Source organism: Strix uralensis, chromosome 11, assembly GCF_047716275.1.
Source record: "Strix uralensis isolate ZFMK-TIS-50842 chromosome 11, bStrUra1, whole genome shotgun sequence".
NCBI classification, from domain to species: Eukaryota; Metazoa; Chordata; class Aves; order Strigiformes; family Strigidae; genus Strix; species Strix uralensis.
In genome coordinates, this window is record NC_133982.1 from 6,421,797 (window position 1) to 6,448,463 (window position 26,667).

At 41.2% G+C, this 26,667-nt stretch overlaps 1 protein-coding gene across 5 annotated transcripts in view; it reads right to left on the reverse strand.

The window, feature by feature from the left end:
* Nucleotides 1–26,667, reverse strand: part of USP3 (ubiquitin specific peptidase 3) — a 102,662-nt gene that overhangs the window by 32,843 nt on the left and 43,152 nt on the right. The window contains exon 1 of one of the 5 annotated variants that reach the window (XM_074880978.1): nucleotides 12,823–13,212. The exons of 1 other annotated variant lie outside the window; for it this stretch is intronic. In XM_074880978.1, coding sequence (XP_074737079.1) covers nucleotides 12,823–12,913 — 91 coding nt within the window. In that variant the 5' untranslated portion in view covers nucleotides 12,914–13,212. Of the gene's footprint in view, nucleotides 1–855; nucleotides 875–4,295; nucleotides 4,315–10,003; nucleotides 10,026–12,822; nucleotides 13,213–26,667 lie in introns of those variants that run through there. 3 more of the 5 variants (XM_074880979.1, XM_074880982.1, XM_074880980.1) reach the window with 3 other exon arrangements.

Below are 26,667 nucleotides of genomic sequence, written 5' to 3' on the forward strand. Positions count from 1 at the left end.
ACCAAATCATAAGGAAAGACTCTCAAACCCAGTCTGCACAGGTACATATGTCTTCCTTCAATAATCAAGATTCCAACTGGGATTTGGGTGGGGTTTTTTTTTTTTAGTGCTATTTAAAAAAAGAGGAAGAGGGGTACACTACATTAGCACCCCCTACTTTGGAATAAAGTTATGTTCAACAAACATCTTAACCACATTAAAAACCCCTTAATTATCTGTGTTTGTTATACCTTATTTACTGGTATACAGGCTAAGGAACACGGGCTGCTTTCTCAGCTTGAACCACTGCCTGCTGCAATGGTTACCAACTGTCTCATTTTGCTTTATTTTTAGAATAGCTTCAAGTGGTTAGGCAAAGATACTAACATGTCAAAAGAAAAGGGAAAGCAAGTCTGCAATGCTACAATGCTGTCTGAAGCAGTAAGTCATTTGCCATTTTACATCAATATCAGGTTATTCAGAAGCTTAGAAATGTAATTTTTCATCACGTAATAGCAAGGGGAAATACTACCTTTTACAGAATAATTTCTCTAAGTGAAATCCGAATATTCCTTTGTTATACAGCCTACAAAGCCCTCTGTAAAGGAAGAGGAATATCAGCCCATCCTCAAGAGAGCAAACAATCAAACATCACTACATACAGACTCATACATAACTATGGGAACATTCAGAGACGTCCCTTCAGCTTCCACTTTCTGTAAATCATCCTGATAACGTTCATTGAGTTATGCCAAGTAGAATGACTAAGATATGGCTAATCAGTTTGGCACTCTTATCACAGGGCCCCCACCCCATCTCACCCTCCTGATCACTCACATATGTACTTCTGAATCTTGACTTTTTTTTTTTCCTTACTGAAAACTGACTCCAAGTGCAGTCTTGCGAAGCATGAAGGCTCCTGGCAAACACCGTGTTCCTTACAGAACAAAGCTGCAGATTTCCACTGTAGGAAAGTGACAACTCCGTAAAAGTACACAAACAACCTGTGAAACTAACAGTTTTGTTTAAATATCACACTGTGTAATTTAGAAACTGGCAAAAGAAAAAAGAAGCAGGAAGAGGAGGAGACAAACAGGAAGCAGTTTCTGTAAGGCAGCCAAGTTAAGAAACCTGCAAGATACAGTGTCCACCAGAGTTCTGGCAGTAGCACAGCCATGTGATCAACACAAACTGGCAACTTCGCCAGGCACAGGAGCACAAGTGACCTGAGGCCATAGCTATTACAGAACTGTGCTTGTGTCCAAGTTTTAAAATAGACGTTTACTACAGCACTAAAGAAAAGGCCACAAAGTATCAGCCCAATAAGAGCAATACTTGGGTCGTTCTGTTAAAAGCACACTGAATGGAAACAAGATTCGGGTCACTAAACTATTTCCAATAGTCTCCACAGCCTTTACAAAACAGCCTGGACTTCGTTCTCAAAAGGAGCTGTACCAACACTACTATCTTACTTGTATAATTATACGGTTAAACTACAATAACATAATGACCATCTTGGGGCTAAGTACCTTTTTTCAGTTCAGTTTATGTCAACATAGTAGGTCAGCCATACTGATACCAGCTAAACTGAAAGGGGACACTGTTGCTCCACTCAGCACCCGCACAAGGAACAGTATTTCCATCGCTGTGGCTGCACTGCTATACGGACACTGTGCTGAGCAAATCATCCCACGAACATAAGCACTCGGTGACAAACGTATATATGCTACATATGTACAGCATGCTGTATCTGTAGCATGTATACATGCTGTATGCATGCATGTGTGTATACACACACGGGCATCTCAAACCAAAAAAAAGCAATACTACTGTTTATGTATTCTAGAGAAAGAGACTTACTTCTCCTTTCCCATACCTTTAACTTAATTTTGCCTAGCAATCCCTCAGTGCCCTGTTTAACTAAAATTTGGTAGCAGGACAATGTTACTCTACGATTTGGCCCTAAAAACCTGACAAACGCAGCAGAAGAGAGCTGGGCAGTCTCCATTAACAACTTGTGAAGAAAAATGCCGCAACAATCTGCATACCAGAACGTGAAACCCCTGCTATGTGAAACCCCTGCTTTGTGAAACACAATCCTTCTGTCTGTGATACATCAGGTCTAAGGAATCAGACTAAAAGCTGACTCCTCCAAAGATCTGGAAGTAAAGGCGAGAGAAAACTTGCACCAAAACAGCTCGAGTTAAACACCTAAAACTTCCCATATGCAATATACAAGAGGTATCAGGCACCTGTGAGAGTCATCTCTGAAAGCTGGTATTCTAAGTAGGGAATTACTGAAGTTGTTAGCCTATGAGAAACATCAAAGGAGACAAACATGTTGGATGTGGTCCCTCTTCCTCTGGGTTTATATGCTGGGGCTGCAAAAAGATTCTGCCCACCACTGGAATTTACAGCTCAAACTCCCTCTGGATGCAGGCACATCATCTTTTCAAAGACTGATTAAATCAGCTGAGGAGTTTTGTCCACACAATTCTCATTTGTTCAAGACATGAATCCCTCAGGTTTCATGCACACGGGTACTACCCTTGGAAGACCTTCCTTCCAGAGTACTCCTAAGTGCTGAGGAAGGACTGACAATTCCTTCTGTTAAAGAGGGCACTTCCCATGAGTAAGTAGTTATTCAGGGAACAGCGAGACAACGCAAGAGAATGTGTGACTTTCACCAAGCCTAGCATTTACAGCTTTTACCTAGGCTGCAGTCTCTGCAGCAATGAATATCCATGCATTCTACATTCAAAATCCACCAGATGAAACATTCAGTCATTAGACTTGAGACTGGAATCAAGGATTTTCCACTTACAATGAACTGTCCAAATCACAACATTACAGAGTCATGTGCACGCTTTCCTTTTGGCCCATAAACTTGGTTATAAACCAGCATATACAGTAAAACAGCTCCTCAGGGCAGAAATTTGAATCAGATCATCAGTCAAGACTACAGGACATCTGGATATGTGCAGAATTGGACACTGGCACTGAAAAAACACTTTATTAGCAGAATCAAATAAGTCTAAAAAAAATACAGGTGTCCTCCAAGGTAAGTCAGTATTTTTACAGACAGCATGTAAAAATTCCTAACAGGCAATATAAGTTACTTAGGACACATGTATTAACACAACTGATTGCATTCCCAGTTTTTGACTTTGCATTCTTTTCTGCATTTAAAAAGGCAGTTGCTACAAGTATACATGCAAGCTTTATTACCTAACCCTATTGTTCATTTACATTCAGGAGGAATCAAAAATATTGAAACAAGTATCTCAACTAAACACCTTGGTAAAACCATAAGACAAGGCAGGCATTAACACACACAGAAGCACACTATGTCCAAGCAGAATGCTAACATTATTTTATAATCTATAAGTAGGTTCCAGAACTTAAAATACTGAGTTACATGTCTATGGTTGTTGACTTGGGGTTTTTTTTTTTGTTTGGGGTTGGGGTTTTTTGGGGGTGGGGAGTGGTGTGTTTAAACTGTATACACATCTGGTAAAAGTATCTGCTCTACATTTTAAGAACTTAAGACTAGTCAACTCCAGATGAGTAACTCTAATGAAAACCAGGTGACTGAAAAAGGAAGTAAATGTTACAAGGGTATTTTTTAAACCTTTGAGTAAGCTAAAGCCCCATTCTAGACAGAGAATGCAGGAGAAAACGTTACAGGCTTTGAAAACTAGAGACATGTTCTACACCTTACTTACGAGCCAGCTGTTTTACTGTTCAGGTTTTAAAGAGTATTCCCACTTGTTTTCAAACTTCATTTCACATAAAGCTCTTCCTTCTATCCTACCCTCAGACCCATTACAAGAAGTTCATAAATACACTGAACTTCTACACTGATATTAGAAAAATATTCTATTTAAACAATATTTTACGTAAGTTTCATGTTAGACAGCTTTATTGCCTATTTTAGAAAAACAACATTCAAGTCAAAATGAAACCAGACAGAAGGGGAAATGGTTTTTAATTACACTATTTAAAATGTTTTGCTTTAAAATCAGCTAACACCCACATACTAGAAGATAAGAACAGATGAAATTTAAATTACATTTAAATCAAAGCAAGAGAAATTACATGGAATCAAGTTTCCTGGTAAGCGTTACTAACAATACAAAAATGTTAACCATTATTTCAGTGTTTCATACCCTCATACAAAGAGATGCACAATGAATGAAAGTCTCAACAGTATCAAGTCTTAGCCTGACTCAAATCCCGTTCAAATGTAAGAGAATTTAAATAGACTCTGAAGAACATTTAAAGAAGAAACAAACAAGCAAGCAAACTACCCTCACCTTACAGCTATGGAAAAAGCCCAGTTATTTCTTCTGCTGTGATCTTTCAGCCAAAACCAGAAAAAATTACATTTTTAGTGAGAAAACAAATAATAAGTCATTAAGTGACAGTGAGTGAACTTAAGAAAACAACTAACGTTTGTGCTCATGCATAATGGTACATGTGGTTTCCTCCTCTTTGTCACTAAATAAAAGCATCGCTCTGTCTCATATAAGAAATTTCACAGATGGTTACAGTGAACCACTCTATTACAATGGAAAACCATATATAATTCAGACATACTAAGCAACTACTGAGTAAGAATATGAAACATGGGTAGGTGAACAATTTTTCATAGAATAAATAGGTCACTGAAGTCCCCAACACATTCCTAACATTGAAGAATGTTTGTCAGAGAACAATGTGATTAACTTCATCTGCATGTAATTCACCTCCCCAGTTACGCTCAACCACATTGGCTTAAAGTTCGGTATTTTGATTATGCAATCAGAATTCCACACTGAAAAACTTGGCAGTTAAAAAATGCGTGCTTTTTTATTTGCCTATATTCTTAATCCAGTATGGAAAAGCAGACATGCAGGCAAGGAAAACTTCTTTCAACCAGTGTAAACAGACATGTCAGTTCCTGAGGAAGTGGTTAAACGAACTGGGGGCTGAGCCGGGGCGGGGGGGGGAGGAGGTGCAAATCCAAAGTCAGACCACCTATAGCAGCAATATACAGAGACATACAGAGCATGCTGTGCTCCTGCTTTTGTTATGGTAAAGCAATAAGGTCACTTATAGCACTACCAATCACACACACAGATGCTTAGCTCTCAGGCTACAGTAGTGCCTTATTTTTCAGTAAGTTAGTCTTTCTACATGTCAAGTCAAACTGTAGGTCAAGAAATGTCAGCAGCTGATCTTCCTGCACAAGTAACACATCAGTAGCAGGCTTATTTTACTGAACAATTGTGGCCAAAAGCATTTTTTTAAAAAAATATTGCCTCTATTTCTTCTTTACACTCTAAAAAGAACTTCTAGTGGTTTGGCTACCTCGATAACTAATTAGTATCCAAATTTAAATACATACCTACACACATATATACTTATATATTTTAAAATTAAATGCTTTCAGCCCTCACAGGAAAACAGATATTGTTCCTCATTATAGTGGTAACATGCCAAGAAAAAAAAAAAAAGTTATTCAATCTTTATGTTAGAGTGAGACACACAAATATTCATTTTCAGACAGCAGCCAGAAAAAACACAGCAAAGCCAACAGTGTAATGTAGTTTTTAAACCCTTAGGGAAAGGAATCTTTGAGTCAGTTAGCAATCAATCGCAGGTCAAAATATTCAAGCTGGACAGAGGAGGGAAAAGAGGGGAAAGACAGCAAGAAGGGTTCTTGGTGTCTTTATATAATCTAGAGATTAATCTATTTATTTGTAGCCCCCACTGTTTCATTCCTATTTCCCCAATACTAGGAAAAGACACATTACTAACCAAAAAAGAAATCAAATGCTCAGTGGACAAAAACATTACCAGATGAAGAACTTATCAACTGAAGGTTAAAAAAAAAAATTTTAAAGGGTCATGGCTATCTTGAGAAAATGCACCTGTATCTTGACACCGACAAGCAGATGCTTACATTCACAAAGAATCCTAAATAACGTACGTATGAGCTACCCTGAAAAATCAGTATCTGCCTGTTTGGTATTGATAAGGACCTCCAACCTCTGCCCCCAAGTCTGACAGTACCATGTCGCTTTAAAATTAAAAAGCTGTCTACTTGCAATATTGGGGGGGCAGGCTAACTTCCAGAAGAAGAATCACCTTCTTTTGCCAGGTTGCCTGTGGGTACTGTGCTTAGATTCAAATGCGTAATAAAATCCGTCACAGAAATTTCGTAACTATGTTTACAAGATCCAAAATTACGCAAGATATTCCAAGGGGGGGGTGGGGAACCCAACCACTAGACGACATACCAGTTAAGATTGCCGAGTGGTAAGTGTATTCATCGTGTCACGTACAGTTTAAAACACCCTCTTATAATCAAGGAAATGAATCATTAAGGACACAAAATCCTACAGCGCTCCCATAACAAGGACACCATAAACCAGTGAGTATTTTATCAGATGTAATTCTAATTCACTCTACAGTAAGAACTGTTTCCTCCAACAATCTCAAAATAAAAATCAGGAAAGTCTTAACTAGTTTTCAGATCTAAATTTCTGATGAAGTTGTACTTTCTAATCTCCATGGATTATTCTAATTAATGGCCTTTAACCACTTTTTACCTAGGTAATGAATGTTTGCTAAAACAGAAAGCAAAGCATAAACAGGTTACTAAATGAAGTGAGTGGTACTTATCAAATGAGAAATGGCTCAAAGTTTAATTTCATTCTAAACGTTGGGTCTGAAACTTTCACCCTACGAACCTCAGTCACAGATGTGACAAAAAAATTAACTAGTCTAACTCTGTCAGCCTTAGCACCTTAGCAACAATCAGAAAAACAAAGAATAATGCATTGATCTTGTTTAACACCTGCACATCTTGAAGGGCTTGGGAAAGGCAGGTGAAAATTATCCTGCTTACATTTAAACCAGCTGTCATGAGATTTGCACTGATCTGTGGATAAATCAAGAGTCTGCCATGCACATGAGTCTCTCCCCTACACACTTGTGTGCCTTATACACCCCATTTCCACAATGCCTCAGACTATCCTGTCTCCTTACCATACGGTACACTTTAAAGAGTCATTTCAAAACACTGATTTTAGTTAATCATTAAATACTTTGGAGCAGTCGGTAGTAAAATTTTTCCTTCACAGTTTATCTTCAAAATCATTATGAAGATTAGGTCAAGTTTCTAAACAAAGACAACGTATTAAATGTCTGACTGACTACTTTCCTCTGAAGCAGTCTCGTTCCTCAGCTAACAGTCAAGTTTTGTGATGGATTGTGATTTTGTTGAGCATAAACACATTTTTGAAAAGAAAATCTAGAAAATATTAATCACATCAATTTAACTTTATTGACTTTTAAAAGATACCAAGTATTTGAAAACAAAGACTCCCCTTTTTTGCAATTAAAAGGAAAATTAGTTCTAGCTTCTAAGACCGAAATTGAGACCCTTACCCCATCTTCTAATAGAATCGGTTCCAAAGCACTATGCTCTATCACACAGGCAAAGGTAACTACTGCCCCCACAGTCAGTAACCGATTCAAATCGGAAAAAAAAAAAAAAAAACAAACCAAACAGTTTTAAGGAAAACAAGACTGAGTCTAAAAAACCCCAAATATAACAACCTATAAAATCTGCAGTTACTAACAAGCATTCCTGCATTGCAGTGACCCAGAGAAACAGATGAAAGGCTACCCAACTTTGAAATTAAATTTAAGTGACTGAATAAAAAAAAGGTAACTTCTTTTTTTACATACTTATTTTGTTATTTAAATTTCAGCATAAAGCTGGTAATTCCCAGGCCAAATTCATTTTTCAGATGTAGTGTGACAAATAACCTTCACACATACAGACCATTAGGCCCATGAGCTTACCCTGAGCCTACATGTAGCTGACTGAACAGAATTTTTCACAGGAAGAAGGTCCTACCTACCCCTCTCCAGTTTTGGTGAGTTCTCTCCTTCTCCTGTATTCTAGTAAGAACAGAAGGAAAGAGGAAATGAGGACCTCCAGTAATAAAAAGGAAAAAGCAAAAGGAGAGACAATTACTCATGGAGATGGAGAAGAAACAGTAACAAGGAGCTGAGATGAAAAGGAAAGCCAAGATGGTTAAAGTCTGTGTACCTGAGCTTTTACAGTGGATTTGTTTGGCACTGACTGCAACAGTCCAATGCCAAAACACACAGTGCGGCAGAATGCTGTTACCTACCCCAATGAAAAGAGAACAGTGTAACTGATTTAACTGAGAAAACAAAAACAAAAACTGATGGGGGAGGCAAACAAAAAAAAACCCATCAAAAGCAGTCTGACTCAGTACAGTCATGTTCTTGAAAGTTCTCCTACTCAGCCTCTACACATTTGCTCTCACATATAAAGCATTCAGTGATATTCAGTTATTGTGAACTAACTGAATTTACTAAGTAATTTAGTAAATTACTTCAAACACAGAAAAAAAGTCATTATTTCAGCATGTGGATTTCCACCATAATCATCATTCACTAGGCCTCAAACAGCTTCCTCATGCTCGCTTTCTGTACTTTTTATGGTGCCAACGTCATTTGCAAATGCCACAATGTATGTTTCTGACCAACTGTGAAGCTACAGCTCTTATTCAACAGAAGTTAGAATGCAAGAAACAGATGCCAGGCAAATATATTTAGCTTTTGGAGGAAATACCAGTCTACAGCCAGAATTGCTCTTCAATATCAAACAAAATTACGTTATTTAAGAAAAAAATGTATTCAACTGACAGCTGAAAAGCAACAGTTTTAAGCGTACTTCAGAGGTACAATTCCCCTTTAAAAAAAAAAAAAAAAACAACAAAAAAAACACAAAAAAAACCCCAAAACTAACAACCAAAACACCATATCTCCATTTGGGCAGACACAATTCTATCTGTCTGCAGTTGTTTTTCTAAAAAAAGAACTCCAAATTATACATTGAACAATCAATGAGTCCACTGAGAACTAATGAATCCTCAACCATGCAGAAAAAAACTTGTAAAAACTCTTCAGACTTGCACAGGTGTGCTTAGAAGATTGCAATCTCATTTAGGTGAGGCATGGCTCCCTGTGGTTTCATGAGTCTATGAAAAGTTGTTGAGAAATACCACATCTGAGCTGTTCCAGAGTACTTTTCATAATTACATGATTTGCACAACAGTGCTGAAGGTGTGGCACATCATACAAATTCAACTGATTTAGTCTGTGACACTTTGCAGTCTTGCCAACGCCTCCAGCTACTCTGCTTCCAACTTCAGCAGAAGTTTCAGAAATTAAAGTGCACGGCAAGACTGCACTCTAATTGGAATTAGCAGACATCTGCATGCAGTATTTCACGTGACAGCACTGATTAAAAGCCATTTTCAGTTTCTGTACAATTTCTACTTTATATATTCATCTCCTCTTAAATGCTCAATTACAACAACAACGAACTGCCTCTGGATCTGCAAAAAGGCATTCTGTGCTCTCTTTTGATAGTCTTAAAGCTCCTCAAAGCAAATGTGTGCTGCTTTCTGCATCGCTTACTGTACAGAGCATGCCTGACTGGATTAAATACTCAGGGGAAAGCATGCCATTTTCTAAACAGGAGTGCTTAAACTCTCAGACTTCCAAACTACACAACAATAACGTAACAGACGTCCTAGAGACACTTAAAAATTAACATATACTTTTTAATTTGGAGCAAAAGCATTCATACTCAGATCAACACACTTGTTGTCAGTGCTTCCTGCTTTTTTAGGAGACTTCCTTCATCACAAGACCTCCGTAACAACTTTGTCAGGTAGCTTCAAGGGGAACTGATTTAGGCCAAAAGAGCAATTCAGGCTGGTGCACGTTCTCCTCTAATCAACTCCTTAACTTCAGTAAAGCTAGCTTCCAAATATCAGAGTCAAATGCAACACGGCTCTATTATACAATGACACAATATACAGTATCAAATAACAACATTCTAAAGTGCCTTGTGAAAGTATTGTTGCAATCAGGAGATTTTTTTGTGGAGAGCCAAGGAAAACATACTTAACCAATATGCATCACTCACTCAGCATGACAATTCCAGCTCCTCAAATCACAGAAACACAGGACAATGATAAAAATAGTCATTGGCAGTCTGAACTAAGAACTCGCTCTCCAACCTATTCTGCAATGTTTTGCTATCACTGGCAGGTCACGTGGCTGCCAGAAAGCTTCCTACATCAGTATCTTCACTTACTCTCCCCTTTTCTGGAAAGGTCAGCAGCAACTCCGAACAGGACTGACAACAAGTTCTGAGTCATTTTAACACAACGTGCTTCACGAGAGATGCCTTACTATTACAGACTGCAGAAAATTACCTTCTAAATATTTTTCTCCAACTGAGGCAACACCACCAACAAAGATAACTAAGCCCACAGAACCGTAGCAAACAGCATCAGAAGCAATAGAAAATGCATTAAATTTTGAGACGATACTAATTTATACACGGCATTTTCTCCGTTTGATCTTATATTACCAAGTTGCAGCAAAAGCAGCAAACAAGAAACGAGTATTACATATCTTTACAAAAATTAATCTCACTAAAACGAGAATAAACAAGAAAGAGACAGTGCTCTATATACCATTAGGGAGTTAATGTAACAATAATCACATATTACTAGCTGGAACTGAAACAGGGAGGCACTATATTTTACTGTATTAGTAGGAATGCAAAATCCAGTTTCAAAAAGAAGAATTTTCATTTGCTTTAAAGTAACAAGAGCCTGCTGTTTGTTCACTGGAATGCTTTAAATTCAAGGCACCTACCTTCCTCTATAGCCACTTGTTAAGAATTCAATAGTTATCTATGTGAGTACTGTGTGACTTATCTTAATTTTCTCAAAAAGCAGAGCAAGCAGAGACACTCCCCTAGACACGGTATCGTCATCAGTCTATTCAGTTCCCCAAAGTGTTCGGCACCTTCCTCCTGCCTCCCAGCCGTAATAAATCAGTTGACTGCCCAGCAACTGGCTCTCCCTCTAAGTGCCAGTTTGAGAAAAACACCTCTGAACAACAAAGAAAAAACTGTTCTAATCGCTGAACTTCTTTGTTGAGAAGCAGCGTGCCTAACAGGGTCCTGTAGCTGTAAACTGGCTAATTTTTGACATGCATAAGTTATATTAACACCTGAGCATGTATTTTTAGTTTTGGCAATTTTATCTTTTTTAAGTTGCCTGAAGGGTGGTTCCCTACTGCCATATGCTTCTGGTTGACAAGTCGGCTTACCCTTGATACTCTGAAGATAACAGATGAACCTACAGTTAGACTTCTAGTCGTTAATTTTTTTTCCAGTGGAAAAACATTAGGGACAACAGATTTTCCTGTACTCCTCCTTTCCTTCTAATCATTCTCCACATTATTCCCCTGTAAACTGTACTCCCTCTAAAATCAAAAGCATTACAGAGTAAAACAACTGGTTTTGCCAAAGGAAGCAGCAGCACTACCACACCTTGGCTCCAGGAAACTGCAATCAGGGAAGAACTGAAGTAAGCAGCAGCCTTCCCACACGAAAGCACCGATACTGCGAGACAAAGGACAACTAGCTTTCCTTTAAAAAAAAAGGAACACCTTCAAATACATCTAGCCTTTCCGTGCTCCCTGATCGGTCATTCCCGAAAGAGGCTTTCTCTCCGGTGCCCACGGGCACAAGAAGTCACACTGCTTCTCTAAGTGGGGCCTATTTCCCATGTTAAACATACTTGGTTGTGTCTACTGTCATATCGAGCATAACTAAATACATTACAGTTAGAAGAAACAACAACATGTACCAAAAGTGACAGCAATCACCGGAGGTTATCTGTGTAGGAGCGTGCGATGACCCATTAGAACGCTAAATTTAAAACGCCTTGGGCACGGCACCTTTAAAGGGAAAGCCCCTGAACAAACAAGATCATGGGAGGGACAGTACTGAAGACGGGATACATTTCAAAGACGGTAATTTGCATTATTAAATCAGCGAGCTAAGTACTAAAAAAAGATGACCTCTACACCCCTCCCAACCCACACAGCAGAAGGTGAGCGTGACTCCCAGACCCGGCCCCCCCGACCACCTTCACTGAGCTGCTCCTTGGATTGGAGGGGGGGGGCGCAAGCGTCGCCTTCAGCCCCGGCAGTCCGATTAAAACTACACTCTCTAAAGTCCTTTCCAAGATGTTTACTAAAAAAAAAAAAAAAGTAACCTCAGACTGTTTAAAGAACACACTGCCCCCGCAGCAGCCACCGGCCCCTCTCCGCCGCGGTCCCCGCGGCCAGGCTTCCCCTGGGCAGGGCTAACACGCAGCTCCCCGGCAGACAAAAGGGGCCCGGAGCCGCGCTCTCACATTCCGCCGCGCCCGGCGGGGCTGGGGGCGCCGGCCCCCGGCGGAGACAAAGTCCGCTGCCCGCCCCGGGCCGGCCGGCCGCGCTGCCGCGCCGGACAAAGCTGCGCGGGCAAGGCCAGGGCAGGCGCGGGGGCCACCCCCCAACACCCCCCTCGCCCCCGGGACATGTGGCGGCCGGTCCGCGGGGAGCAGGGGGGGTGGAGGAGCAGCGCAGTAGCAACACCCCCCCCCCCCCCCCCCCAGAAAGGGGTCCCGCGGGGCGGCCCCCAGCGGGGTGTGGGGCCGGGGCAGCCTGCCCCTCCGTCCCTCCCTCCCTCCGCCGCGGCCCCAGGCCCTCCCCCGGCCGCGGGGCGCCCTCCCGCCGAGGGGCCGCGAAGCCCCGCGAGGCTCGCGCCGGCCGCGGGGAACAAAGGAGCGGGCGGGCGGCGGCGAGAGGCGCCCGCCCGCCGCGGGAGGGCCGCGGGGCGGCTGGGCCACCTCAGGCCGGGAGGGCCGGCGCAGCCTAGGCCGCGCCGGGCGCACTCACCGCTGCAGCACCAGGAGGAGGGCGAGCCCTGCGGGAACTTGGCCGAGTCGGGTGCGATGCAGACGCTGGAGCCGAGGTGCGGGCACTCCATGGCGGGCGAGACGGCCGGGCGGCTCCTCGCGGCGCTACAGCAACGGCGCCCCGCGCACAACAGCCATCTTAGGGCCAACCTCGCGATCCGCGCGCCGGGCTTTGCGGACAGCCGCCCTCCCGTCCGCGCCCGCCGGCCGCCTCCCCCCGCCTTCTCGCCGGGCTTTCCGAGGAGCCGGGCTTTTCCGAGCAGCCGCCCTCCAGTCCGCCGTTCCGCCCGCCGGGCCTTGCGCGCCGCCGCTTCCCGTCCGGGCGAGGCGGGGCGGTGCCGCACCGCGCCTTGCGGGCGGCCGCCGGCTGGAGGCCCGCGCCCCGCCCCGCCGGGCGCGCAGCTCCCCCCCGCGGGCGGCACCGCGGCGGCCGCCTCGGGAGCGGACACGGGCCCTGCTGGCGCGCGGCCGCGGAACGGCCCTGGCGAGGGCCGGCGGGGTCGTGTCTCCTCCTGGCGAGGGCCGGCGGCGTCGCGGAGCTCCGTCCCTCCCATCCCCTACTCCGACACGTTTCCCGGCTCTCCGCCGGGGTCTCCGCACCGAAGGGCGGTGTCGGGCCCCAGCTGGCCTCGCTCGGTGGGGCGTGAGGCACAGCGGGACGCGGCGCCCGCGTGGGCACGGCCAGAGCTGCCTGCAGCGGGCACGGCCCGTCCCACGGCGGGCAGCACCGGGGCCGCGGGGGCTCCCCGGCACTCCTCCCAGCAATGTGTGTGTGGCAGGACGGGTCTGTGTTCGAGCCAGCTGCTCCTTGGGAGGCACAGCCTAGGGCGCGCGCTTACCGCCTGAGCTCTGGCTTAACAGCTCCGGGGTTTACCTTCTCCCTGGAGACAACGGGAAGGCGTAGTAATCTTGGGTCTCTGCTGACTGTCTGCAAGTATCTTTACCTCACTTCTTAAAGAGTTACCTGGCCTCAAATTTAGCCTCTTACTGAATTTCCCACTCTATGACTGTAGTCTTTAAGTTACGTGGTAATAAAAGTACAGATGTTGTATTACAGCTTTTCCAGACAACACAGAGTAGCAATTTTATGGCTCAGTAATTTGCATGCTTACGCTGCATCACTACAAATATTCTATTCAAAATACTCTGTTCCAGTGTAGCAAATAAAGTCCACCACTGTAATACCTGAAAAAGAGGGGTTTTTTTTTATCTAAGGAACTGCAACGACTCCTGCATATTAGGAGTTTTAGACCTTTGCTCTTACCATAACTAATGTGAGAAATACAATTTTGCCACTGTTTTTGCTTGTGTGATCTCCATATAGACACAAAAAGCATCTATCTCAATGACATGGCACAGCACTATTTCATATTTCATATTTTAGAAACTGACAGTTCTGTACGGATTTTCAGATGAGATACTTTAAATATTCATACAAAAAATGCCTTGGTGGTCACAAATCTCCTTGGTAGAGATTTTTTGTTCTCTACCCCCTTTGTTCTTTTCCACCCTGTTTAAGAAGGGGAAAAAATTCAGAGCCTGAAAGATCCAATGTTCCACAGCATCAGAAACTACTTTGACTACACTTGGTGGAGTTAGTTTGTATTTCTAGCTGTGTAGTTAAAAGCAGAGTTAGTTCATAGATGTGAATTAAACTGTGAATTAAATGACTGCAAATGTTATCTTGACATATAAACCATGGAGCTTCCTCACATATCCCCCGACTTTCAAAACTGTCACAGTTGATCAATTAGGTAGGTAACATTCCCAACATAGATTTTACAGGTTCTACAGAAGGCATGTATTTGTACAGTTTTCTAATGAATATTGTATAAATGAAGCAAAAATTAATTGGGAGGACAGAATTTTAAATAGTGTTTCTTACAACACAGTTTTGATATACATCTAAGAATTACTTGTACAAGTTTAAGGAACAAAAAGGTGGTCATGTTAGCATGTTTATGTATTAGCCAAGGGGTCCTTTTGTTTCTTCTTCACTCTCTGCCACAAAGCATAATGAAGACATACATTAAATTAAAGCAGCAGTTTGACTGCAGTTGTTTTCTGTCTTTTCTAACCAATGCATACATTTAATTCTCTTGTCATGCTCCACCCATCCTTACACACAAACAACGAGAAACAAACCTCAGTTGGATCTGCCCTTCTGGTTTTCCCCTCCGTAGCAGCGTCAGTTGGCCTTCTCTCGGTAGTATTTTGCAACCAGAGTAACCAAAACAGTCAGTTCTTATCTCACTGTGTGGATTATGTTAGGAGTATATTTAGTCTTTCAGAAGTAAAGAACTGGTTAACAAAGATTAAATATAGTAAAATAAACACGTTTAAATACTTTTAATTATCTACTTTCATTTTAGCACTTCCATTCATGACTTTACAGTTGATACAATATATCTGGAGAGAAGAACTAATTCCTTTCCTAAGTAAACAAAACCAGGGTCCGTCTCAAAAGAACAATATGGCCTTACACAGTCACTGGAGTTGAACCCCTGCCAGTATGAACTGTTACTAAAGGCAATGTATTGAAATCAGTAGAGCTATAATACCTTATATTAGAACAGTTTTTATAAGCATTGCCATGTTGGAACAGTATCTTCTGGCAAGATACTAATAGAACCAACTATGAGTAGAGAGTCAATAGGAGATGACCATCTTTTTTCCCCAAGTCCCTCGTGAGTTTAACAGAATAACAGTCTGAATGGAGTAGCAGATAGGAAGGAGTGTTACTATTTTTCGGGGGGGGGGGGGGGGGGCAGGGGGCACGTGGTGTGTTGAAGGGCTAGTAGTAACTTTAAGAGAAGGTGAAGATGAAAAGGCATGATTCATTGCAGCAAAACCGTAATTAACGTAGTGGACTATGGAAGAAAGACATCCTCAAAAATGTCTAGAGATGTAAAGCCTATGTACTGCTTTCTCTTAGAATTCTTTTTTAGTCCAGAAGGCTGCAAACTTGCAGACTTCTCAAAGAAAAAAAAAAACATGACTTTGGCTTATTTTAAGAGGCCTTTGACCATCATCTATTAACTTTATTTTAAGATGCGACTATTCAACTTGCAATAATGCACACACAGAAAAAAGTCCTTTCTCCCCTGCTGCGGAGTTACTAAGATCCCCAGAACAAAAGAACAAAAGGTGCTTGGAATCGCAAGGAGGTTGGGAGGGACTGCATAACTCTGCTAAGCACAGCATTTCCTAGAATGACAGACACCAGTTGTAAGTTCTCTGGGCAGCATTTAGCTGTGAAAAAACTACTAAATAAAAAGGTGTCAGCTTACCAAGATAGGCCCTTCATCTTCCATCCCTGATGTTTCACATTTAGGAGCCAAAACCATCCACACCTTGTTCCTTTGCAGAATAACAATGGCGTTCTATTCCTCCTTTCATTTGTGGGTTGACAGCCATTCAGTAAAACTCTTTAAACACTGTAATTTTGCCCAAATATTTCCATGTTTCTTCATTTTAGTTGCCATGCTCACAGCGTATGTGGTAGCCTTTAAATTTTTTATCTCTGGTTGCCAAGATAAATACTTAAGAAAGGATGATTCAATCTGTTAGGGAGTCATGATGCATGGCAGTTATCACATATGTGAGGATGCATAAGGACAATTTAGAAGAGCAGTAAGTGTATTTGTAATGCAGCCTCTTTGCCTACTGAAAAATAATTGATCAATAATGCAACTCTATGAGCACTCGGATCTCAAAAGCATTACTACAACAAGGGTAGTTTTAAGTGGCTTGCAGGGAGGTGTACATGTTGAATGCAGAGGAAAAGTGGAGTAGAAGCTCTAGGTATAATTTTCCTTTTCAGTTTGCTTTTTCAGTAAGATTTCTTGAGTACAGATCACTTGATTTGAAACTGGAGTCCCATCTCTTACTCCAATCCTTCCTCCGATCAGAGTAATTTAAAGGATAGCTAAGGTAAATCCTACAGGCATGCTCATAATGTGTGCAATCAGTGCAGAACAGGAGCCTGTGAATTAGTATTATATATTAGAAATTTCTATTTAATATAGCACATCATTGCTCTACTACAACAGAGATAGTCCACCCAACATCCTTTTGTGGGATATATGTTATATGTAGTCATCCATCTATGCTATAGGCTCCATCTGAGAGCACCTGATCTTGGAATTTGGCCCTGAATCTTGTATATATACTAACAATTTACAGTGCAGAAGTTTGCCTGGAGGGTTCCTTAGTTCTGCTGTATTTCTCAGAAATAAAATCTGTGGTCTTAAATATTTGAAAACATTACCTTGTCTCCCTTGTGTATGTATTATGTGATGCAGTAGCAGACTTTTTCATGTGATTGTGGCTTCCTTCAAAATCACTAGATGAACATCACTCAATGGATCAAGTGAAGCAGATTGTTGTCCTAGATGACTTCCTCATTTGCTGTAGAAATTGGAGAGTGTGGAATGAAGAAGGGACAATGCTGGAGGAGTGGAATGAATGCTAACCTGAAGAACTAGAATCTAATTCAGTCTTTGCCAAACAATTCTTGCATGCTACCTAGCAAGTTATTTAAACCATTTTTTTTACTAAGTTGACCTGTTTGCTTAAGTTAAAAGTCTAACCTCCTCAACCACAGCTGAGGAAGAGAGACCAGCTCTGTTCAGACCACACATGTTAGAGTCTTACTATCTTTATGGCTAAACATCCATCCTCTATTTCTAGATTAAATGCATAAAGATAGAAAGAATATCATCTCCCATGTTTCTTCTTTTCTAAGTGGTAAACACAGAATGTGTGGAATGAGACTGGCAGAGCCCTGAACACTCAACCGAAAAGGATATTAGCAAGCCTTTTGCTCTGAACACATAAAGCAGTAAACACTCTGAAAACACTACATGTCAATCCAGACCTAGTAGAAACTTGATAGACTGGGCTTTCACCTCTTATTTCCCAAAGGTGTAAAAGTGAAACATTCATATATGATGGCGATAGCCATGGAGACTACACAGAAACCCACCACAAGGAAATTAATTCTTTAGACAGTGCGGTTGCAACTCTGAGGCAGACAACTGGCATGGAAAATATCAACAGAAAGCATAAGAATATAGGTAAGTTCTAATACAGGGTCTCAGCTTAATAAAACCTTTACTAGCGGCTGGCCTAGCAGCTCTGTGAGTCATATGCCATCTCTGCAGCAGACAGAAGCTTAGCTGCGTGCATCAGTGTATGAAAGTACACTACAGCACATTAAATACCACACACACATTTCTAGCAGCATGTTGTCTCACTAACAAATCTGCACATCCTCTGAAAATAAAGGTCACATGCCTTCCCCAGTGTTTAATTACAACATCACAAGCAACTCCCTTTACAAGGTTCAAGATTCTTCTTTACAAGGTTCAAGATTCTTCTTTAAAAGGCAAGATGCCCAAGATGAAGGACAAAAAATTTAAAACTAGGCAAATGCCCAGAACAAGCATCTGTGACAGTATTTAAAGCATAAGATAAAAGTGTGTAAATAGGCATGACTTCCTTCATGACACTTCTGTACACATACCTTGAGGGGGCGGTGTGACACAAAGTATTGTGCGAAGGTACCAGGTAGTGCCAAAGGACAGACGTGTTCTTCATTCCCCTCTGATTACACCTTCACTGTAAGAAACTACCTGAACTTCTACTTCTGTAGGATTAATGGTTCTCTCCAGTGCTAACTTTCTTAATGAGTTGCTTCTTGTGGAGAATAACGTTGACTATAGCAGTACAATTGTATTGGGCTGATACAGATTCCATCAGAATAGAAGATTGTGCTTTTTTTCAGTCTAATTCAGGTATGTATCTGAGGTCTACAGAGAAACTGTGTTTCCTAAAACACAGAAAAGAAGGAAACTGGCCAAAGAAATTGCATGCTATCAACAGGATCCATATGGGCTGGATTGTGTACAAACATGCACACACATACACATGGGTGTTTTCCTTGTGTGTATGTCCCTATGTATGTTCCTCTAGAAGGATGTTCCTTCACACAATCAGAACTCTGGGTCAGATTCCCCAGGTGGTATACGCTGGAGTTGTTCTATTAAAGTGAGTTCAGACCAGCTGAGAAGCTGCCTTTGTGTGTTTCTTTCAAATGAAATCAACAGGTGGCTTCACTCTCCTTTAAGCCCAGGAGTCAGTGGGACAAAGACACAATTTGGTAACGTGCTACTGTCAGAAAAAAACATGTCCTTTTCCACAGCATCTTCTGGGCCTTGACAACAACTTGGTATTCCATGAAGTCTGCTGTAACAGATTTGATTTTCCCATTGCTGAGCATGCCTGCAAAATCCAGTGGACATTTTGGAAAGAGTACTTTGAGGTGATCCAGTCCTCTAGACTGGACACTCCTCTGCAGGAACCAAACAGTACATTAGTATTAAAAGCTCTCCAAAATAATCTTGTCATTTGCAACACAGTGTTAAGAATGCTAAATGGGAATGCAAAAAGTGGGAGATCTGCTTCAGCCTGTCTCCCAGAGGAGTGGGTTGAAATCCCGAGGATGTGGCTCTAGTTCACCGTATTCTGAGAGCTGTAGCTGGGGAAAAGAGAGCAGCAGTAGAAAGAAGAGAGTAGTGCAAAGACAAGCAAAGAGCTGTAGTCTTTTTACCAGAATTCCCATTTTCGACAAAAATAACAGATATCAGTATGATCTAGTGCTTTGATTTCTGAAAGCCTATGCTAGTTTTACATCAATTTTCCAAGGATTTCAGAAGCATCTCATTGAACAAAGGCAACACTTTAACTCTGATCCAAAATTTGCCTTGTCTGCACTATCACAGCTTGGTCGCAATGCAAAGTATAAAGGTGAATGTGACTATTCTGTGTGGTGGTTTTTTTGAACAAATCAAGGGAGATGTGAAAAATAAATGATACAAATAAACTGAACGGTTTTAAAATCCTCCACATGGTTTTCTTAAGGTGTTATTTGTACAGATGAAGGGTTATTTTTAATTCATGCTTTAAACAAATGCCTGGAAGTTCTCATATATCTGGCAGCTTTCAACACCAGCTTTATCAATCGTTATACTGTCCTCCCAAGTCTGTTCAATAATGCAAGTTCATCAGGGTGACATCCAGCAGTATTATTTCATGTCACTGGCATCTAGATTTTACTGTAATCAGTTATCTAAATTTTATATTCTATTATTTCCAAATGCAGTCTTGCATTTGGAACTACAGGTATATTTTTTAAAAAAATAATAGGCAGCTCAGTTTACATACTGTGCCAGAGCACACAGAAGAACTCCCCAGCATCCTATTGAAAAAAAAAACTGGTACTACTTATTTGCCTGGAAAATGTGATAGCTGGAACCAGCCTATCTGCCTAAGGAAGGGGAAATTGTTGAAAAGCACTTGAGTAATTCCAGAACCTACAACTCACTAGTGCTGTTTCTTATGTCATATGGGGCAAAACCATAGATGTTTGTAAGCCACAAACACTGAATGTTGAAATGACACACAGTTTTCAATTTCACCACTATGATTAGCTTGTTAACAAATCTAAAGAAAACAGACAATAATCCAGTCACAAAAATTAAAAGAAGAATTACTCTGATGATAATCTGGGAGGATTGGGAAAAGAGTGAGATGGCACAGAACTATACAATTTCAGATAAAATTCAGGAATCAGAATGTGAAATCTATGTGTCTGTGAAAAGAACATGTAAAGAAAATATTGTAAAATAAGTATTTAATTTCTAAAGTCCCACTCCAAACACTTAAAAATGGTATGATGGGAAAGTCCCAGGATGAAGTGGGTGAACTAATACGACTTTTTTCACCTCTAACATCTGTTATTCTATCTATACATATATATTTATCTGTAGAATATTACTACAGTGAAAGTATCATATATATCTGTGAACTGTAACTGTACACAAACAATATCACTTTTCCCTTTACATTAAACAAGACTGTTGATAGCCAAAATACTCTACAAGCTATTTTTGCTTCTTTGTTTGCTGCAAGCTACAAAGGCATCCCACCTGTCTCTCTGCTGCATGTACTTGCTTCTAGTTCTGTACAAAGAATTTTGTACTATACTGCACACATATGAGATCTTGGTTCTACTTTACTGATCACAAAGAACTGTAAATATTAACACAAAAGATGACAGTGTCTCAGAGCATTTTGATTCTGAAGTGTTTTGACTCCAAAGCAAAGTATCCCTGGGAAAAACTTGCCATTGTACACAAAGACAGTATATACACTTCACTGATAACTGAGTTGAAGGAGACTTGTGTTAGCTCACAAATGGCAGCATTTTATCCTGTTTGGAGATCAGCTCATTACCAGGGAAATAGGAATTTTCTTGCCATGTCACTAGGATTATATTATTTGTTATTATGTTATTCTTCAGGCTCAGTTATTCACAATGTTGGGTAGCAATCTTAATTGTGAAAAAGGACCGTTGGTCCAGATTTCCTTTCCTCACTCCCTTCACATCTGCTAATTCAAGGACTGAACACAGCCTTCAGAATTTTTTCTGCTTTAGCTGGAACTTGAAACTGAGATGGTGAAGTAGAGTGAGAGGGAGCTATTCAGCTTGTTCAGAAACAAGAAGCCACCAGGACACCCTATGAGCAGTACTGGATCTTTCGAACCAGTCTTGCTAAGCTCTAAACACCAAACTGATTTCCTCATTATAACCAAATGTGAAGGTGCCAATGGCTATTCAGCACTATAATCAAAGAGCTTCTATGAACTGCTGACACAGATAGCCCTGAATTTCAAAGAACAGAGATGCAGCTGACTCTTCTGTGATTTTGACTTGCTTCACACTAAAGGTCAACACTTAAATATATTTTTAATCATTTAAATGGATGCATTTTGTAGATGGGGAGGATCAGGAAGTTCATACATAGCATGATACAATTCACACTCAAGAAAACTATCTGAAGACTATTTTACAGAATTTTAAATCTGGAATGCCTATTATTTTTTTCACTCAAGAGTCTTGTACAGTTAGACTCAATATAACTAAGGCAACTATTTAAAAATATCTACAGGCCTACAATACTATTTCTCTACCTGTTAGACTCTAGAATTTACCCAGGCTGATGTCTGTAATGCCTGTGTGGCCAGGAATTTATGGTGCACCACGAAAAATGATTTATTGGCATTCCCTCAGGAAGTGCTTAGTAACTCATCCACGCTCACATAATGCAACCATCCCCAATTCACTGTGACCCTGTGCCACGTTAACATGCGTTTCTGTATGTTCTGCGATCTGTGTGTCTAAAAGAATCTAAGGTGACACATAACTGCAGAAAAACCTTTCATTACTATAATTCCCTTTTGTTAAAAGTGTGCCTTAATAGCAGGGACCAGAATAGATGTTCCAGTCAGTAAATGAGTAAGCCTGGTGAGAACTGCTGCATTTTGTGGTCCCTCCTTGCCCCATCACTAGCCACTTAAAGATAGTTAAGCAACAGCTGCACAACTACATTCTGGTGTCTTCACTGATTCATGTATCCCTATCAACATCATTCTGTATTTCATCTGAACCACTTCCCACAGTTCAAACATACAAGCCATGTAAAATAGGCTAAAAGCAGATGACTAATCACCATCTATCCCTACTGCATGTTAACACAATTTTGTAAAGTAGCAAACAGCTGGAAAAATGATGCAGGGATCTCATCATAGTGATCCTTTCATTAAATTATTATTGTTTCAGCAGAAGATCACTTTGAATGTTCCATCATGTTCTAAAAATTACTGAAGCCTAAGCAATATGAGACTTCACTGCTGTACAGTCTCTATCCTAAGCACTGTATTTAAAGCAGGTAGAGACTGCCAGGCCTGCATTTAGAGCGTAATGAGATTTTACTCTTGTAAACATGACTGAGTATCCAAGTCCAAGAAATCATTAAACTTGTGTGGTGTGTAGTGTAGTTTAAAAAAAGGGCTTTTCATTCAGGACACCCAATTCACCTTTGTCTTACTTAATGCCAATTCATGCAAGCCCAAGGGAAAATGGCAGGCTCAACATCTTTCAGGTACATAAGGGCCAAAACTTTGAAGTACAGGTTAATCAAGACATGCTTGCCAAAGGTAGGATAATTTTCTTTTGATGAGTAAATGTAACAGCTGTAGTAGATCAAAAGGCTGATCTAAATAGCTAGAGCATTTAGGTACTCATAAGCATGACAAGTAATCATGAATCTTGACCCCAGATTCAGGGCTTAAGCTTTACACCATTGCTATCAGTATTTCTGCATGAAGGTAAAGCTTCTCATTACAGTCTTCCTCTGAGGAAACAGAGGTTAACAAGCCTGACTTCTCATTACAGCTTCTCATCTGCATAGACAACACTACGTTTTGCCATTTCTAGGATAAAAGGCTGGGACAGAGCCACTCCAGCCATGAAGGCAGGAAGGAAAGAAAAAAATCCTGGAAACAGCAACTTCAGTTGCTGGGCTGCTGCTCAGTCTGACTCCAAACTTTGCCATACCCATCCTGTCTCCTTCTGCCTGAACACCAACTGTAGCCACAACCAGACTGGCTGTCCAGGGTTGTGGCACAGGCACTTCTGCTGCCAGCAGGCTGCTGCTATTCCAGGCAGCTAATTTTGTTAAAGTCTAAAGTCAACCCTGACTGTTAACTACAGAAAGAGAACTGGTACATCACCTTGTCATGTGGGAAAATGAGCAGATTGTTGACGGTGCTGTAAAAATATTAGCAATACAAACCCACAATGTATCTACCTACAAGGAAAGTAAGATTTACAATTACTTCCTTCAAGTCTGTGCACTGTGTACTTTTTGTATGTGTTGTTGGTACATGCTGCTTATATAGTTTGCAAATTATTCTGTTCTCAGAGAGACCTACAAACATTTCAGAGTTTTGGCAGTTTAAGGTTATATTTACTTAGCTGGCTACAAATCATCAGGGATTGTGAAGATGCATTACTAAGGGCTGAAATCAAGGGATGAAATTAAAAGTGAAATTAAAAATCCATTTGACTTATTATCACCTGGACAGATTTGTGCAGCTAATGTGGAAAAACTCTTCACGTGTTGCCTGTTAGTGAAGAAGTCATTCCCATTCCCAGCAGCACCCCTGTAAGCAAATGGTTTGCAGCAGTTCATGGTAAGAGAGGCTATTCAGGAATGCTTACAATCTACAGTGCTAGGTTATGCTGGTCTCCTTTTACCCCATTTGCTATGATAATGTGATTATCACTATACATGAAATATCACGTTGCAGCTCTGGACACAAGACTGCTGCAGTAAACAAGCTGGTGGGAGAACTCCAACAGCCCCATGTTCCAGGCCATGTTCCAGGGACTGCATGAAAAAACCTCTTGTGGGGAGGTTTCAAACCAGCAGCTGCACCACTGATGCACTGCCTTCCCAGAGGGAGGGTGGGCCAGAAGATGTGGACTCCCTGCATTCCTGGATGACAGTTAATATTTTTAAAGATTTTTGGAACACATTATTAAAATATAAGCAGAATACATTTCATTTAAAACACACCCATTTTTCATGCCTTCATACAAAGAACTGGCCCCTATTTCCCTCTCCCTCTTCCCGCACCCGTAACTCCTTGGCTTTTGCAGTCACTATTAAGAGATTTACATTTCTGGAAAACTACAACACTGACTTCTTTCACATTGGCTTTTAAAGCCAACATATGACTGGCAAAGTGTTTACCAGCAAGACAGACCAGGCAAGCTTTTTATGTCTCCAAAGCTCATAAAATACGGCTTGGAGGATAGCTTGCTTTGAGTTTCTGCACGAGCAGAGCTCATTCTGCAAGCCCAACATGAGGAGACAGCTATTTTAATCATCCTGTAGTTGCTTAAGCATAGGTTCTCCTGTTGATTTAGAACAGTCCCAACCCAGAACACTAAGCCACAAATACATCTGGAGATGAGGCTGAAGAAGAGTTAATATTCATCTCTCTAGTTTTATTTTTAAATATACCTTTAGATCTTTGATGTGTAGCAGACATCAGTGAGTCACTCCAGACAGCTTAAAGATATTTTGGAAAAAGCTGTAAAGTGAGTTTTTGGGTTTGTTTTTCTCTCTTTTTCTTTTTTTTCCATTCACAAGCAGACTTGGCTTAGGTATTTGTTTTTGCTTTGTAATAGAGGGAGAACTAGCGTTGCATAGAAGTTAATGAGCACATAACATCTCTCAGCCATGTAAACAATCCAAGAGAAACACAAGGACTTCTGGTCTGATTCTAGCCAGCCATCCTGGGTTGCTGAAGCTAGTGGAGGGGTGACAAGGGCCTTTGCATTCATCCTCTGTGCAGCAGCAGCAACTGCAGTGAACCTCTATGCTCAGAGCAAAGAGCACAACTGCACCAGTGGAAGGAGGAAACTGAGCAGTGAGGCCATTTTTCCAAACTTCCACAGTTCATACTGCTTTATGGGTCTGGCTGGCTGCAATGTGGAAAGTACGCTGCATCTACAGATATCTACAAAGGTGTAGAGACAGAAATTAAGCAGAAGGAAGTCAGTCACACAGACAGAAACTGAAATCCAACGTGGGGACTCCTGGTACCTTGTTCAGCTTAGAACCTAGACAAGACCAGAACCAACGATGTAAGTATCTGAATGCCTCTGTCTTCCCTATAGCAAGACTGTTGTCTGACTAGTCCTTCAGTGTCTCACATGTAAGCTCTTGAGCCAACACCATGACCATGTGTGGTGAATGAAGCAGACAGAGCAGACACCAGCAACAAAAATGATCCTGTTATTCTGAGGAGTATTTCTGGCAGGATCCAGAGAGTGAAGCAATGAGGAGAAAGCTGTGTTCCATCTTTAGCAGAATGCCTCACTTTGCTGTACTCTGCTTCTTGACTTGTTTGCTTGAGCCTTTTTTAACCACAATTTTGGGCTTCCAGTGTATGCAGACAGGACAAATATAGTGACTCACAAGTGTATACCTATTATTTTGTTGTTATATAAAGCCCACCTGAGAGCACCATGAATTCATGTTTTAGATTTGCTGGAAACTCATGCTGGAAATTTGTTCTGGCCTGTTGCCACCTTGCAGGGATCCTTTCTCATCCCCCCACACACAAGCAAATCCTCAACATGTTTTTAAATGAGTACAGAAAAACCCTGTTAGTCACAGCAGTGACCACAGAAAAAGAGATTCTTTTCTTATTTCATACAGCTTTATTAGGTAACCTTTCATAACATAGGATACCATTTGTGTTTTTTATGTGGTGGCAGGGGTCACCATCCTGGCAGGTGACAAGGAAATTTGTTGGAACCTATTTTAGATACCAATTCTTGTTGCACATCATTCATATAGTCATCACTTCTCCTCCATTCCCCCATTCAATGACCTAGGTCGTCAGCTCCACTCTAACGATGGGGAGAGATCTTGAGTCCCTGATAAAGTGGAACCTAGGACAGGCTGACAAATCAAATATTGTAATATGAAAAAAGTGAGGAATCTTTCTCTAGAGGGATAATGCCATTATTCAGATAAATGCAACAGATGAAGACAGTTAACATTTATTGCTTCTCCTCTATTTGCCTTACAAACCACATTTTAATATGCTTCAGAACACAATCACAGTGAAATATTCTCAACTTTATGCCCCATCATTATTGCTTAGTGAGTACCACAATGCAGCATCTCAGAAGAGAGAGTGTTCTGAGCCAAAGACCAAAACAAGATGACTCTGCTTTACAGAGGGCTCTGTAAATTCATGCATCTCCACACATCAGGCTGGAAAAACAGAGAGGTACTGTTGAGTGAGCTCCCCCCCTTCTGCCCCAGCCATGAGGTAAAGACGAGTTGCATAACATAAAAAGAACATGTCTCCTTTTTTTTTTTTTTCCAAAAAGAAA